Source organism: Pelodiscus sinensis, chromosome 22, assembly GCF_052426305.1.
Source record: "Pelodiscus sinensis isolate ZL-2025 chromosome 22, ASM5242630v1, whole genome shotgun sequence".
In the NCBI taxonomy this organism is placed as follows: domain Eukaryota; kingdom Metazoa; phylum Chordata; order Testudines; family Trionychidae; genus Pelodiscus; species Pelodiscus sinensis.
The window spans coordinates 24,516,948-24,530,672 of record NC_143073.1 but is presented as its reverse complement, the minus strand read 5'-3'; the positions used below and the strand labels follow the sequence as shown (position 1 = coordinate 24,530,672).

Sequence of the window (13,725 nt, the reverse complement as noted above, 5' to 3'; positions counted from 1 at the left end):
TTTGATCCTGCTTCAGTCTGCATGTCTAAGCTTTCCCCTTCAGCCATGTCATGCCTTTGCTCCATCATCTGCTCAAACCGCCTTCTAAACTCGACCAGAGTTTCCACCTGCATCTCCAATCCTCAGATCTTTTCTTCCATCAGCTCTATCAGGCAACACTTCATGCAAACAAAACTCCTTTCAGGTACCCCCTCCAGAATCATGTACATACCGCAGCTACCACATCCAGTCCTCCTCCTTGTGTTCTCTACTACTTGGGCCATGACCACTGATGCCATGTGTTTATCACCTCAATCCTAAACCCTGTTAATCCGGCGAACACAAAAACAAACCAAAACACCCCTCCCCGCACAACAAAAACAAACCTCAACGAGTCCCACAATCCAAACTCCCTTTACAAACTCCCCTGTTTACAGCTCTGTTTGCTGGTTTCTGTGCCACAGCAGCTGTCTGTGCCACTGCCTGACTGGAAGGCTACCTTTATAGGACCCCTAATCAGCAAAGCCCCGCCCCCTAATCAGGGCTCAGCTTCTCTCCCAGCATACTGCCCCTACAAGCCTCTACATATACAAACAATACAAATACAAAACCAAATACAAACTTCTCCTCCAACAGAACTCCCACTGGGGCTTAGCTTAGATTCCGCAAGAGAGGGGAGGGGTGAAAAACCAGAACTTATGGGAACAGGAGGCTGGAAGAGGGGAGGACACAACTGCCCAGGAAGAGAAGTGATGCTCTGCTGCGGGGCTGGAGGTAATTACTCAGGGATGTCTACACTGCAAAGTTAATTCGAACTAACAGTCGTTAGTTTGAATTAACTTTGATAGGCGCTACACATGCAAACCACTAGTTTGAACTTAATTCGAACTAGCGGAGCGCTTAATTCGAACTAGGTAAACCTCATTCCACGAGGACTAACTCCTAGTTCGAATTAACTAGTTCGAATTAAGGGCTATGTAGCCACTTAATTCGAACTAGTGGGAGGCTAGTCCTCCCCAGCTTTCCCTGGTGGCCACTCTGGGCACCACCAGGGAAACTCTTCTGCCCCCCTCCCGGCCACAGAGCCCTTAAAGGGGCATGGTCTGGCTACGGTGCCCGTGCCAGGTGCAAGCCTGCCAGCACCCAGCCAGCAGACCCTGCACCTGGCACGGCACGAGCCAGCCACCCACTGCCACCCAGCCCTCCTCCTCTTCCCAGGACCAGGCTGGCGGCTCCCAGAAGCCTGCCCGGGGCCACTAGAGGCGGGCGCCTGCCTGGTCTAGTGCGGACATCGGGGACCTCATCCATGACCTCCGCACTAGGCACAGGAAAGTGGCCGTCTAGGGCAGGAGAGCTGCCAGCCTGGCCACCCAGGAGCAGGTTTGCATGAAAATCCAGGTGGACCAATGAGACCCCGAACCTGAGCCCTGAGCTTAGAACGGCCGTACTGGGTTAGAACAAAGGTCCATCTAGCCCAGTAGCCTGTCTGCCGACAGCGGGTAACACCAGCTACCCCGGAGGGGATGGACCGAAGACAATAACCAAGCCATTTGTCTCGTGCCATCCATCTCCAGCCTTCCAAAACAGAGGGCAGGGGCACCATTTCTACCCCCTGGCTAATAGCACTCCATGGACCCAACCTCCATTACTTTATCTAACTTCTCTTTAAACTCTGTTCTAGTTCTAGCCTTCACAGCCTCCTGCAGCCAGGAGTTCCACAGGTTGACTATTTGCTTTGTGAAGAAGAACTTTCTCTTACTAGTTTGAAGCCTGCTACCCATTCATTTCATTTGGTGTCCTCTAGTCCTTTTATTATGGGAACTAATGAAGAACTTTTCTTTATGCAACCTCTCCACACCACTCATGCTTTTATAGACCTCTATCATATCCCCCTTCAGTCTCCTCTTTTCTAAGCTGAAAAGTCCCAGTCTCTTTAGCCTCTCTTCATATGGGACCTGTTCTAAACTCCTGATCATTTTAGTTGCCCTCCCCTCTCCCACCCTCTCTCTTCCCCTCTCTCACCTCCTTTTCCCAATCTCCCCGAGTTTTGTTCAATAAAGAGAGTTTCTATTTTTGAACACACATGTCCTCTTTTTGGACATCAGGAAGGGAGGCTATGGAGGGGTAAGTGGAAAGAGGTGAGGGAGGAATGGGGTACGAGCCCCTGATGGGGAGGACTGGGCTGTCTCTGCGGGCTCCTCAGGGTGGAAGCTCTCCTGCAGCCCCCCGAGTGTCCCCTCCCAGATGGCAGCCTGCGGCAAGTGCAGCCGGGCTGATAGCCGAGTGCCGTGATGTGCCGAGTGTGGGCACTCAGGGCACTCCAAGCCAGGACTGCTTTGCTGTCCCTCATCGAGTTAGACAAGCGAGCGGGGAACCCTGAGAACTGTGTGTCTAGGGTGGGGGTCGGGTCCCTTTAAGCACAGCCCTCGGCTAGCCTGAGGCAGCGGCTCCACGCTCTAAGTCCTAACCTGATGCCCTGCCGGCACTGCTTCCGGCCAGCTTTAACTTCAGTTCAGGGTCCACTCAATGTGGACATGCTAGTTTGAATTAGCAAAATGCTCCTTCGAACTAGTTTTTAGGTCTAGATGCACTAGTTTGAATCAGCTTAGTTCGAATTAACTAATTCGAAATAAGTTAGTTCGAATTAGTGCTGTAGTGTAGACTTACCCTCAGTGCCTAGCAGCAGTGATATGGACTGAGACAGGCCCAGTGGTCAGTGTGGGGTGAGCCCCTGGGCAGGGCTGGGACAAACTGCAATTAGGCTGAACTAGGCTAGCTCTAAACTACTGTATTTTCTGGCGTATAAGGCGACTGGGCGTATAAGACGACCCCCTAATTTTCTAGTTAAAACATAGGTTTTCATCTTATACTCGCAGTATAAGACTACCCCCCCTTAAGAGGCCAACCGGCAACGCCCCAGCACCCCTCCGCCTCCCCGGATTTGCTCCCGGTGTCCCTGGTCTGCTGGGGACCGTCTCCAGCAGACCAGGGACACCGGGAGCAAAGCCTCTGAGGACGCCGGCAGCGGGGCAGCCCAGGCGCGTCTGGGCTGCCCCGCTGCCGGCTTCCCCCGAGGCTTTGCAAAGCCGCAGAGGGGCTCGGGCAGCGGGGCCCCTCCGCGGCTTTGCTCCACGTCTTCGTGGTCTGCAGACCAGGGAGACGCGGAGCAGCTTTTCTTGCCCCTGAGTACACGGGCGGCGGGACCGTGAGGTCCCGCAGTCCGTGTCCTCTGGGGCGAGAAAAGCCCCGTTCGTACCTGCAAGTCGGGGACTGCCTGTATACCCGGCGTATAAGACGACCCCCAATTTTTGGGGGATGTTTTTTAGCATAAAAAGTCGTCTTATACGCCGGAAAATACGGTATAGCCTTTTTTTGGAAAAGCTACGCAAATTGGCGGAAAAGCCTCCTCCTTATTCCTCGTTGGAGGTAGATAGGGCTCCCCGAAAGAGCGCGTCTGCTCTTCTGCCAAAAAAAGCAGAAGAGCAAATGCGTTGCCTGGACACGGCAGGTTTTTTCCAGTATACCTCCGGCATCCCAAACCCCCCCACGTTCTAGACATAGCCCTAGAGACTAATGAACATTTGAATGACAAGGGGTAGAATATCTCCCATCCCTCCCCTCACTACAATCTGCAGGGCAGGAGGAGAAGCATGTGGAGGGGAATTAAACACTTTGCTGAGGCCAGTGGGCTTTGGAGAGAGCACCGCAGTAGCCAGGGCCTGTTTCACCCCCAGTGTTTTCTTCTTCCCTGCGCCACAGTAGGCAGCCACCCATTGTAATGCAGGGAAAGATGGCGAATCCTGCAGGCAGGTCGGGGGAGGCAGGTTAACTGGGGAAGAGAGTCACAGTCAAGGTTCCCTTTAAGCTTTGCCATCCAGGTGCCGATTTTTTCTATCTGTGTGTGTAAGAAATTTTTATGTGCACCAAGGCATGTGCAAATATGCACCACCGGTATAAGCACCTAGCTCTCAGCCCTTTGCTCATCAGCCGGGCGGTACTGGACTTTCTCCTGGGTGGCCACACGAGCACCCAGCTTGCAGGGCCCACTGGTCAGAGTGATGTAGCAAGAAGGCCAGGGAATGGATTTTATTTTATTAATTCCATTGAGGCGCGTGAGAATGATGTTGTGACAATGCTAAATGGTGAGTTCTTCCTGTGAATAGCACTGTGATATCACTGGCAGTGAAAGTTGCTGGATTTGTCACTTGTCGCTTTCACGCTTAGGGAAATAAAGGCCTTTGACTTGAAGAGAGTTCAAAAAAGAGCTAGATAGACTCATGGAGATAGACTCAATGGAATGATGTCCCTGGCCTCTGTTTGTCTGAGAATGGGTGATGGGGAGGGGTCATGTGAGGATTACCTGTTGTGTTCCCTTCCTCTGGGGCACCTGGCATTGGCCGCTTTTGGGAGACAGGACACTGGGCTGGATGGACCTTTGGTAAGTGGTCATTCAACAGGCATCTGCCAGCCCCTGTCACTTTCTGGATTTACTATGTCAGTCCTCATTGCAGGAGGAGTAACAGTAGTTTGAATTAGGAGCTTTAATTTGAACTACCTAGTCCATGCTCCGTGTAGCCGCGGGCAGGTAGTTCGAACTACTTGACATTTAAAAATGGCGGCACCCGGAAACATGCAAATAAAGCCCCGGATATTTAAATCCAGGGCTTCATTTGCAAGTTCTAATGACTACATTAGCCTCACTAGTTCGAACTAGGGTGGCAGTGTAGACATACCCTAAGAGTTTCCTCCCATGAAGGGAATGAATTTTGTGTTGTGCACCAGTACTGAGTTCATGTGGCTTGTTTGGATGTGCCACTGTGGCACCCAAGTTATTAATAAAGATCTTATAAACCTCTACGTTTCCCTCTGCTGCCCTGTCTCCTCCCCTTGCTCCATCAGCTCCCTGGTGCCTGCTGCCCCCCAACCCTTCACTCTTGTCTGATGTCCTGACTCCTTCCCTTCTCACTGCTCTCAGTCCTTCTGGGATCTGCCCCCCTGCACCAGCCCTTCTCTCCCTCCTGTGCCCACTCCTCCAGTAGCCCCACTCTGATCATGTGAGCTACCTCCCCTCATCCCCTCTCCTAACACCTCCCTCTACACACCTGCCCTGCCTCTCTCCTCTGCTGCTGGTCCCTCCCCTGCAGGCGTCTGCCCTTCTGCTTCACCCCCAGAATCCCTTGACACCGGCACCTTTCCTTAGCCCTGCACCCTCCTGGAGCCTCTCCTTTCCCTCACTGCCCCTGCTCCTCTTGCCCTCTTTTTCCCTGATGCCCACCCCCTCACCACCCTTTGCCTCAGTTCCTCTCATACCCCTGTGCCCTCACATGTGATTTGCTCCATCCCTGCCTTCCTCAGGCCCACCCCTCATTTCAACCCTTCTTCCAGCACCTCCCCTTCCTCCCTCTTGCTCCCAATGCCCCTACCCTCTCCTCTCCAGGCATCACCGTGTCCCATCCACACTCCCACCCCCACTGACACCTCCCCTCCCTCCTCCTGCCCTTTTGCTCATTGTCTCCACTTGGTCCCCTGGCATTTGTCTCTCCTCCACCCTGTCCTTTGGTGTCTTCCCCTTTCTTCTCCTGCCCTGTCCCCCTCCCCTCAGCACAAGCCTCTTCATCTCCCACCCCCCTTTCTCCCTAGTTCTCTCCCTGCCCTTCTCCAATCTTTTGCCTTCTAGTTTGTGGAGCTGGAGTCTATGGTCACACCCCACAAGTTCCCACAAACCCAGCTCCCAGCTGCCTCACTCCATTTCCCATCATCACTGAAACTTCTTCCCTCAGCTCCCTCCCCCTGAGCAATGCAGCTGTGAGCTGGGGGGACAGAGCAGCTTGGATCCAGGTCAGTCTGCTTCCTGCCACCACTGGGGAGTGAGGAGGTTGGTCCTGACCCCTGAGCTCCTCTCCCCATGGCCCTAAGCGCAGCCCCCTCTGCAGCAGGTCCACTGCCCATGTGGAGGGGTTGCCCCTTCCCACAGAGGGCCCCCTGGGGGACTGCACAGGGCACCAGACTTCTCAGGTTGGGTCCTAATAATAAAAGCTAGAGCTAGCAGGAGCGCAGACTCACTCATTGCTTACAGGATGGAGGGGAGCAGAGTTCTCAAGGGTCCATCTACAAAGTTCTACAGCTACTGAGGGGGAAGGTCCCTTAGCCCAGGCTCTGTCCCAGCTCACAGGTGGGGAGCAGGTGATGCTGTCTGGAGAAAAGGCCCCTGGGGGATCCTGGCAATTACAGGCCAGTTAGCCCAGCTCAGCGCAGACAAATGGGTTGGAGCCGGTGGTGAGGGTGAGGGGCTGCACCCTGGTGCAGGAGCCCTGGTAAGAAGGAGCCGTCTGGTGCTGGGGCGCTGAGCTGCAGGAGGGGGGGCTGGCTCCCAGCTGGGCTCCTGGGGCTCCCCTGCAGACTGCCAGGCTAAGCAGCAGGCAGCCAGGCTGGCTGGAGGGGAGCCCCCCCCGACCAGTCTGGGAATGCCTCAACCCCAAGGACCGCCCCCCCGCCCCCAGGGCACTGATTAGAGAGGGCAGGGGCTGAAGCCTCCCCCAGAATCCCTGCCAGGGCTTTGCTTGTTCTGCCCCTTCCTGGTGTCAGGGGGTGAGAGGACAGCCTTGAGTGCAGAGACTGACCTGCCCCCTCGTCCCCAGGCGGAGCAGGTGCTGCAGCAGTTCATTGACAGCAAGAAGGCAGAAGCAGCCACCATTCTCCAGTCTGACAAAATGCTGACAGAGGCAGAAAAGCACCTGGCAGGTAAGTCTCAGATAAAGCAGGTTTCTTTCTGTTTTTCAATCATTTCAACAACAATAACAACAACAACCCTCCCCCCAAGCATTCCATACGGCAGAGCTATGGCTGGGAATCCACGGCTGCCCCGGCCTCAGGGGTGTCCCTACAGCGAACACCATGGCCATTGGCAGTCTCCCATTTCCGGGTTGTGCTTTGGGAGCTACAGGGGCTGCTCGGTTGCTCTGCTGAAGCTGTTCCACGTTGTTCACCTGTCAGGCTGTCTGGGGAGGCTCATGACTGTGAGCGCCGGTCTCAGGGAGACTGTCAGACACACAGGGGTGGGGGGTCGTAGAGTTCAACTTCCCCGTGTCAGTAACAACCGTGCACCCCTGGGTCATCCCCAGTCTCACCACAGAGTCACAGGCTGCCCTGAGACCCCGCGTGTGTCTCGCCTCCCGACCGACGGAACTTAGAACGGCCCCGTCAGCCAAAACTCCCAGCACATCAGTTCTCCCCGTCCCAGCGTCTCGCCCCCGGCCCCGAGCAGTTGGTTCCCCAGAGTCTGCAGCACGGGCAGGCCTGGCAGCCAGTTGGGCAGTGAATGGAGCAAAGGGCGATGAGCTCAGTGGGAAGGAGGGGTGATGTGGAAGGTTTAATGCAGGTCGAACATATTCCCAGGGGAGTCGCAGTTGGGAATCCCCAAGTGCTTTGGCTCCTTGTGGCTTCTGGAAGCAGCTGGCAGGTCTGGCTTCTAGGCACAGGGCAGCTGTCACGGCTCAATTCCCCACCTGGCATTTGGAGTGAAGATGTGGGGCCGGCTAGCAGAATAGACTCTGTAAGAACCTGTCTCTGGACTTCCCAGAGACAAACTTGTCCAGTCTGTTTCCCTGGGACCCACGAGAATGACGATAGGTCGCTGCCACCATCAAGTGTAAATACAAAATATAAAATAAGCCCTTTTCCAGGGCAGAGGTCACTGAACCCCCCTCCCTGAGGCAAAACTCTCCCCCCTGCTCCAACTTCCATTTCACTTGGAGTTGGGAAAACAAACAGAGGGAATCCTCAGGGAACAACGGGACTCTGCTCCTCCAGGGTAACTTAGGCACCTAGGTCTAAGGACACAAACATCAACCCACACCAGTTAATCAAAACAAAAGGAAAACACTTTTAGTATCTGTGACAGCGCGTGGGGGTTTCCCCATCTCCTGCACCCCCGTAATGGCATGGACAGACTCCCCCAGCCAGTAGAATAGAGGTGGTTTATTGCTTCTCCAGGATGCAACACAGCACAGATGTCATCTGGTTCCAGGGCAGGCCTAGGATGTCTCAGCCCTCCCTGAGATGGGGGAGCCTGGGCCCCTAAATTCCAGCCCCTTCCCTAGGCTGTCTCCTCCATGATACCAGACAGCAACTCACTAACTATCCCTTCCAGCCCTGCCCCCAGCCAGGGGCGGCATTCCACCTTCCTTTGTTCCTCTCCCTGGGGGGTAACTGGTAGAACAGGTCACCCTCCTGTCCCATCAGCTACTCGGCTGGGCTGTGGTACAGACAGCAGCCAGTGGGGGTCACCCACAGCCCAAGCCTAGCAACCAGCAAGGTACCCCCACTACGTCACAGTATCAAACAAGACTATTGTTGCAATCATAGAGCATGACTGGGGGTTAAAAGCCAGGGAGTGAAACAGACTCAGGGAAAGTCCCTGGGCTGTAATCCTGAGCTACAAAAATTAACCAGCTCAGACATGATTTCCAAACCCCCAAAGAAAGAAAACAATAAAACCTGATGGACTAGCTACACTTTTCCCTACTTACACGTTTCAAACAGTCCGTTTCTTTGAGATCCCATCTCTCCCGTTACCTGGAGAAAAACTGCTCTGATCTAAAAACAAAGGAAAAGAGAAAAAATCCCTCTCTCTGTTTGAAATTCCTCACTTGCATTTCATTGGCTGAATGCCCAAAGCCCCCTCTCTCAGGTGCATCTCCAGTTGCTTAACCCTTTCCTTACCCCCCCGGGAAGTCTGACTCTCCTTGGCAGCTCCTATTCATGACAGCATTGCAGGAGGAGTAACAGTTAATCCGAGCTAAGGACTTAGTTCGGATTAACTTCTGACTGCCGTGTATAGCCCCAGGCAGTCAGTTTGAACTAAGGGGATTTAAAAATGGCGCCCACTTGGGAACATGCAAATGAAGCCCGGGATATTTAAATCCCGGGCTTCATTTGCAAGTTCAAATGCCTACATTAGCCACCCTAGTTCGAACTAGGGGGCTCGTGTAGACATACCCTGACACTGCCTGTGCCCTGGGGCTGACACTGAAGCTCCTATTGGTCGGGAACTTGGGCAAATAGGATCTGCGGGGGTGGTGCCACAGGCAGGGTGCTGTGCAGATACCAGGCCACCGCCAGCCTAGGAGCCAGATGGATGTGACCAGGGCCAGGCCTGGGAGGTGCAGGATCTGGGTCAACTGCTAGAGCCTGGGACAATCCTGGTGTCAGAGCTTCCCCCCCACCTCTGCTCCACCCCCACCCCACCCCGCTCCACCACTTCCCTCAAGTCCCATCCCCCTGACAAATCTCCCTTCTTCATGCAACATGAGCGGGGGGTTATGGGCCCTGGCGTGGGGAGGCAGCAGGGGTTGTCCCCCACCCACACTGCCCTTGGCAGCAGGAGAAAGAGTGGCCCAGCAGCCTGCTCCGCTCCTCCCACCGCCCTCTCCCAGCCGCTGCCCCTCACTTCTCTGCGCGGTAGGAAGGGGAGCAGCCCCACGGTGGGGCACTGTGGGCTGAGTGAGGGTGGGGAAGCAGAGCAGAGGGACGCAGGATGTGGGGCTGCTCCAGTTCCTGCCATCGAATGCCAGCAGCAGATACAGTCACTCAAGTGCGCCACAGAACAGCATGTCCATGACCTCCCGAGATCCTCCTGCTTCCGGGGGAGTGTGGACACTCCCTGGACATGCTCCAGCACTCAACGCACCCGGGCCAATGTCAGTGTCATAGAGCCCCGATGCTGAACAGGATCCCGGATGGGGCCTGTGCTCACGCTGCTGTTGTGTCCCTGCAGCCAACCAGCATGGCCAGAAAGGGCAGAGAGACAGTTTTCAGTTGCAGAGAGGAAGGCAGGAAGAGGGCATTATGGGCCCCTGACAGCATGTACCCCAAACCACCTGTTGCACCGTTTTCAGACCAGCCTGCACTGGGCACCTGACCCACAATGCAAAGCGGTGCAGACACTGTGGGACAGCTACCCACAATGTATCTCTCCCAAAGTCGACAGTACCTACCACAATGGGGGTGCGCTAGTTTGAACCAAGCCCAGCACTTGCGCCCAGTAGGGACATGCACCTTCCACTTCCCAAAACCAGGCGCTAAACAGGCAGCGTTAATACATTCACCCTCTTCCCGCCGTGTAGACGTGGCCTTCGGCACCTGCGAGGATGCTTGTACGAACAAGCAATACACCTGACTGCCTGACTCCACACAAAATGCTGGGCGAGGGGCAGAGGCCACTTTATAACGTTTGGCCCAGGGGTTGAGAACTCACCTGAGCTGTGGGAGACCCAGGCCCATGTTCCCCTTCCTGCCACAGGGGCCCAAGGTGTTTGCACTGGGGCCATCCCCTCCAGGCGACTTCTCACTACTGGGCTCTGGGACACTGTGCTGTGGGGCTCCAAAGGCTCTTGCCTAGGGCAGGTTTGCCACTGAGGGAAAACAAACAGTCATTGGGCCAGAGCGACTGACTCGTTAGCCTAGTGGTTAGAGCAGAGCAACCAGCTGGGGGAGGAGGCCTCCTGACGACTCTCCCATTATTTACCCAGAATGCAGCAGGTTCCCCAGGAGACACTGAGGGAGCCCCTGCCTCAGAGTCTCCCAGCAGCCATGGCACTGCCTTGAGGAGTGGGAGGCCCCAGGGCAAATCCTTTCAGCCCTTCTGCCAGAGAGGGGCCTGGACATGGGTCTCCACACACACCCCCACTCCGCCCGAGCACTGTAACTACTGGACGAATCGTTACAAGTGGGCCTACCCTGTTTGTCCTGAAATCATGTGTTCTGGAAACTTGTGCGTGAGCAGGAGTGGATTGTAAAAGGAGTTGAAGAGCTGATGCCTTTCAGCAGCCCTGGGGCTGGCAGAGTACTGGGATGGGTGTTAATGGAGGCAGAGTTAAGGTTGTGTAGGCAACCTTAACTGTGTGTCTCATGGCTTTCAGAGGTTGAGTTTACCCAGTGCAGCATTCAGCAAGGGCACAGCCTGCCTCACCTCAGCTCTGTGTGCACGGAGTTCCCTGCACTGAGCAAAATCTCTGCTGGCCTCTGGGCTGCCATTAGTGCTCCAGATTGGTTCCCATAATTCTCCTGGGCCACAGAGCTGCTGGTTCAGGGTGCGGCTTAAGCCTGAGGTTTGAAATCACCCCTCATGTGGGGCAGAGGTCCAGACCTAGCCCAGGCCCTGTAGTCAAGGAGATCAACTTAGTGCCCAGCAGCTGCCTGTGCACAGCCCTGCCAGGTGCCTCCCAGGCCTCCTGCAAAGCGCTGAGGGAGCAGCCCTGGCCAGGCAGGAGCCAGGGCACTTTTGCCTTCCAGTCTCCGGCTCATCTCTGGCTCTGGAAGCAGCAGCTCTGTGGCTCAGAGCTCAGACTGGCTCTGGGGGGGGGGGGACTCGGAGCCCTGGGCTGGTGGGATGGGCCCGGGAGTGAAGAGATCTGTGACATTTGAAAACTCATCCCAATACAAAGTGTCACCTCCTCTGCCTTTCATCACTAGTATCCTGGGCCCAGCACTGGAGACTGGTCACTCTGTTCACTGCAGTCTCCTCTCCTCCCATCCCCCACCTCCCACCCACCTCCCTGCTGCCACCCCGTGTCGGTTAGTAACCCGAACGCTGTGTTCCCCTCTGTGGCCAGGACCCAAGGGGCACACGTGGGGATTGCTGAGTCAGGTCGAACCGCAAAGCACGGGGCAGCCAGTCCCCCAGCGGGGGTTGTTCTGACATTTCTCTGCACCAAGCCAGACACAAAACAGCTTCTGCAATTCCTTCCCAGTGAGCTGAGAGCCAAAGGGCCGTCCCATGCAGCAGCCCAGCACTGAGCTTAGAGCAAAGGCACCACCCATAAGGGTGAGTGAAAACCTGGCTCGTCCTATAAACAGGTCAGCCACGGCCAAAGCATCAGACACCTCCCCCCGGCACAAACTGTATCAGATCCCACCCGAATACACAGTTAGAGCCAGTTCCCATTAACTAAGCCAATGTCTCTTTAGAGAATCTTGGTTCAATGATCATTGAACATCCAGATGTGACTGAGCTCTTGGTTCTGATACCCAGCGGTGATGGGGAGGCTGGAGGCCCAAAGCCTGGTCTACTCTATGCCAGAGAGGTTGGCTTAAGGTATGCAAAATGCATAGCTGGGTTCAGCTCACCTTAAGCTGAACAGCTGCAGCGTCTATACTACTAGACGCCTACCGAAGCTCCCACTCCCGCTGCCTTCCCTTACTCCTCACAGGATGACAACTGAACACTGGTAGGGGCTGCCTGCAGTGTTCAATTTCAGGGTTCACACTAGACCCGCTAAACCACTCCATGGACCATTCCTTGTTGTGGTAGGGTAGCTTGTGTGTTTCAATGACCTGGAGAGGTATGCCAGCAGGAGCTACCGCTCCTGGAAGGGTCACCCAAATTGGACAGGTCAAAGGGTAGAGACAAGACAAATTTGGACCACCTCTGCCTATGGTAAAAGGGGTTTGGCTTAGGGATAACAACTCTACCCATAAAAAAATCTACAGAAACATCTACAAAGAAACTTACAACTACACGAGTCTTGTGAGGAGTTGGCAATCCACACGGATTGAGTATGAAGTGTGGTAGGGAAAGCCGAAAGGAAGCTGCCCTGCAGATGACCCTTCTCTCTCATCCAGGACAACCACCCAATTTGGTACGTGGAACGTTCGGCCCATGTATCAAGTGGGGAAGACAGCACAGATTTCAACGGAAATGTAATAGTACAAGCTTGCAGTTCTGGCTTGTGTGAGACAAGATGGATACAATCTGGACAGCTATGCCTGGCAACAGGTGAAACCCTCATTTACTCAGAACATGAAGAAGAGGGTGGGTTTGATGTCATCAAGACAGCAGTATCATCAGGCATCATCACAGCCAGGTTCCACACCACAGTGCGGAAGATACTGATTGTGCAATGTTATGCACCAACCAGTAAAGCAGCTGAGGAATGTAAAACAGCCTTCTGTGAGAAACTACAATGTGTTGTGAACCAGAAAGCAAAGACGGACAGCTTGATTTTGATGGGCAACTTCAGTGTGAAAATTGGAAGCATAAATACAGGCAGAGAACAGACCATGGGAAAACATGAAAGAAAATGGAGAGCGCTTCCGTGACTTCAGCTTCCTTCAGTGGATTGGTGAGAGATGGTAGTGTTTTTCCACACAAAAGGATCCATAAGGTCACTTGGCTTTCCCTACCACACTTGGATTTTAGTGGACCATCAGTCAGAAAACCAGACTGATCACATCTGTGTTGGAAGGTAAAATGGAAGGTTCGAGAATGTGGCCAGCCCTAGAGAGGTGCAGAAACAGGCAGCCTTGTGTTGAATATCTTTTAACTTTTATTAAAATGCTTTTAACTATAACTTTTTATTTATCAACTTTTTACATGCGTGGGCGCCAGATAACTATTAACAGTAACAATAAACAAACTGTAATACAATAGAGGAAAATGCCCTGGGGTTTCTCTAAGTCTAAGTAATTATCAATAACACCCCAGGGATTTTTATCAGTTATATTTACATTAATTTCACTCATGAGGTTTAACATCTATTTAAACTCCTAACTATACTATTTAACAAACTTCTAACTAACTTACTCTTAACACTATTATTTATCAAACTTCTAACTTACTCTTAACACTATTATTTATCAAACTTTTAACTAACTTTACACAGCAATACTCACATTTATCAGACATACAAGAGACAACAGAGACAACAGCATATTCGTTATTCGTTACGCTCTGCAAAAGATTCGGTA

At 53.7% G+C, this 13,725-nt stretch overlaps 1 protein-coding gene across 1 annotated transcript in view; it reads left to right on the top strand.

The window, feature by feature from the left end:
• The window catches only part of LOC149521869 (guanylate-binding protein 1-like), a 125,701-nt gene that overhangs the window by 87,184 nt on the left and 24,792 nt on the right, over positions 1 to 13,725 (top strand). Inside the window, exon 12 of the mRNA XM_089772591.1 lies at positions 6,618 to 6,720. Coding sequence (XP_089628717.1) covers positions 6,618 to 6,720 — 103 coding nt within the window. The remainder of the gene's footprint in view (positions 1 to 6,617; positions 6,721 to 13,725) is intronic.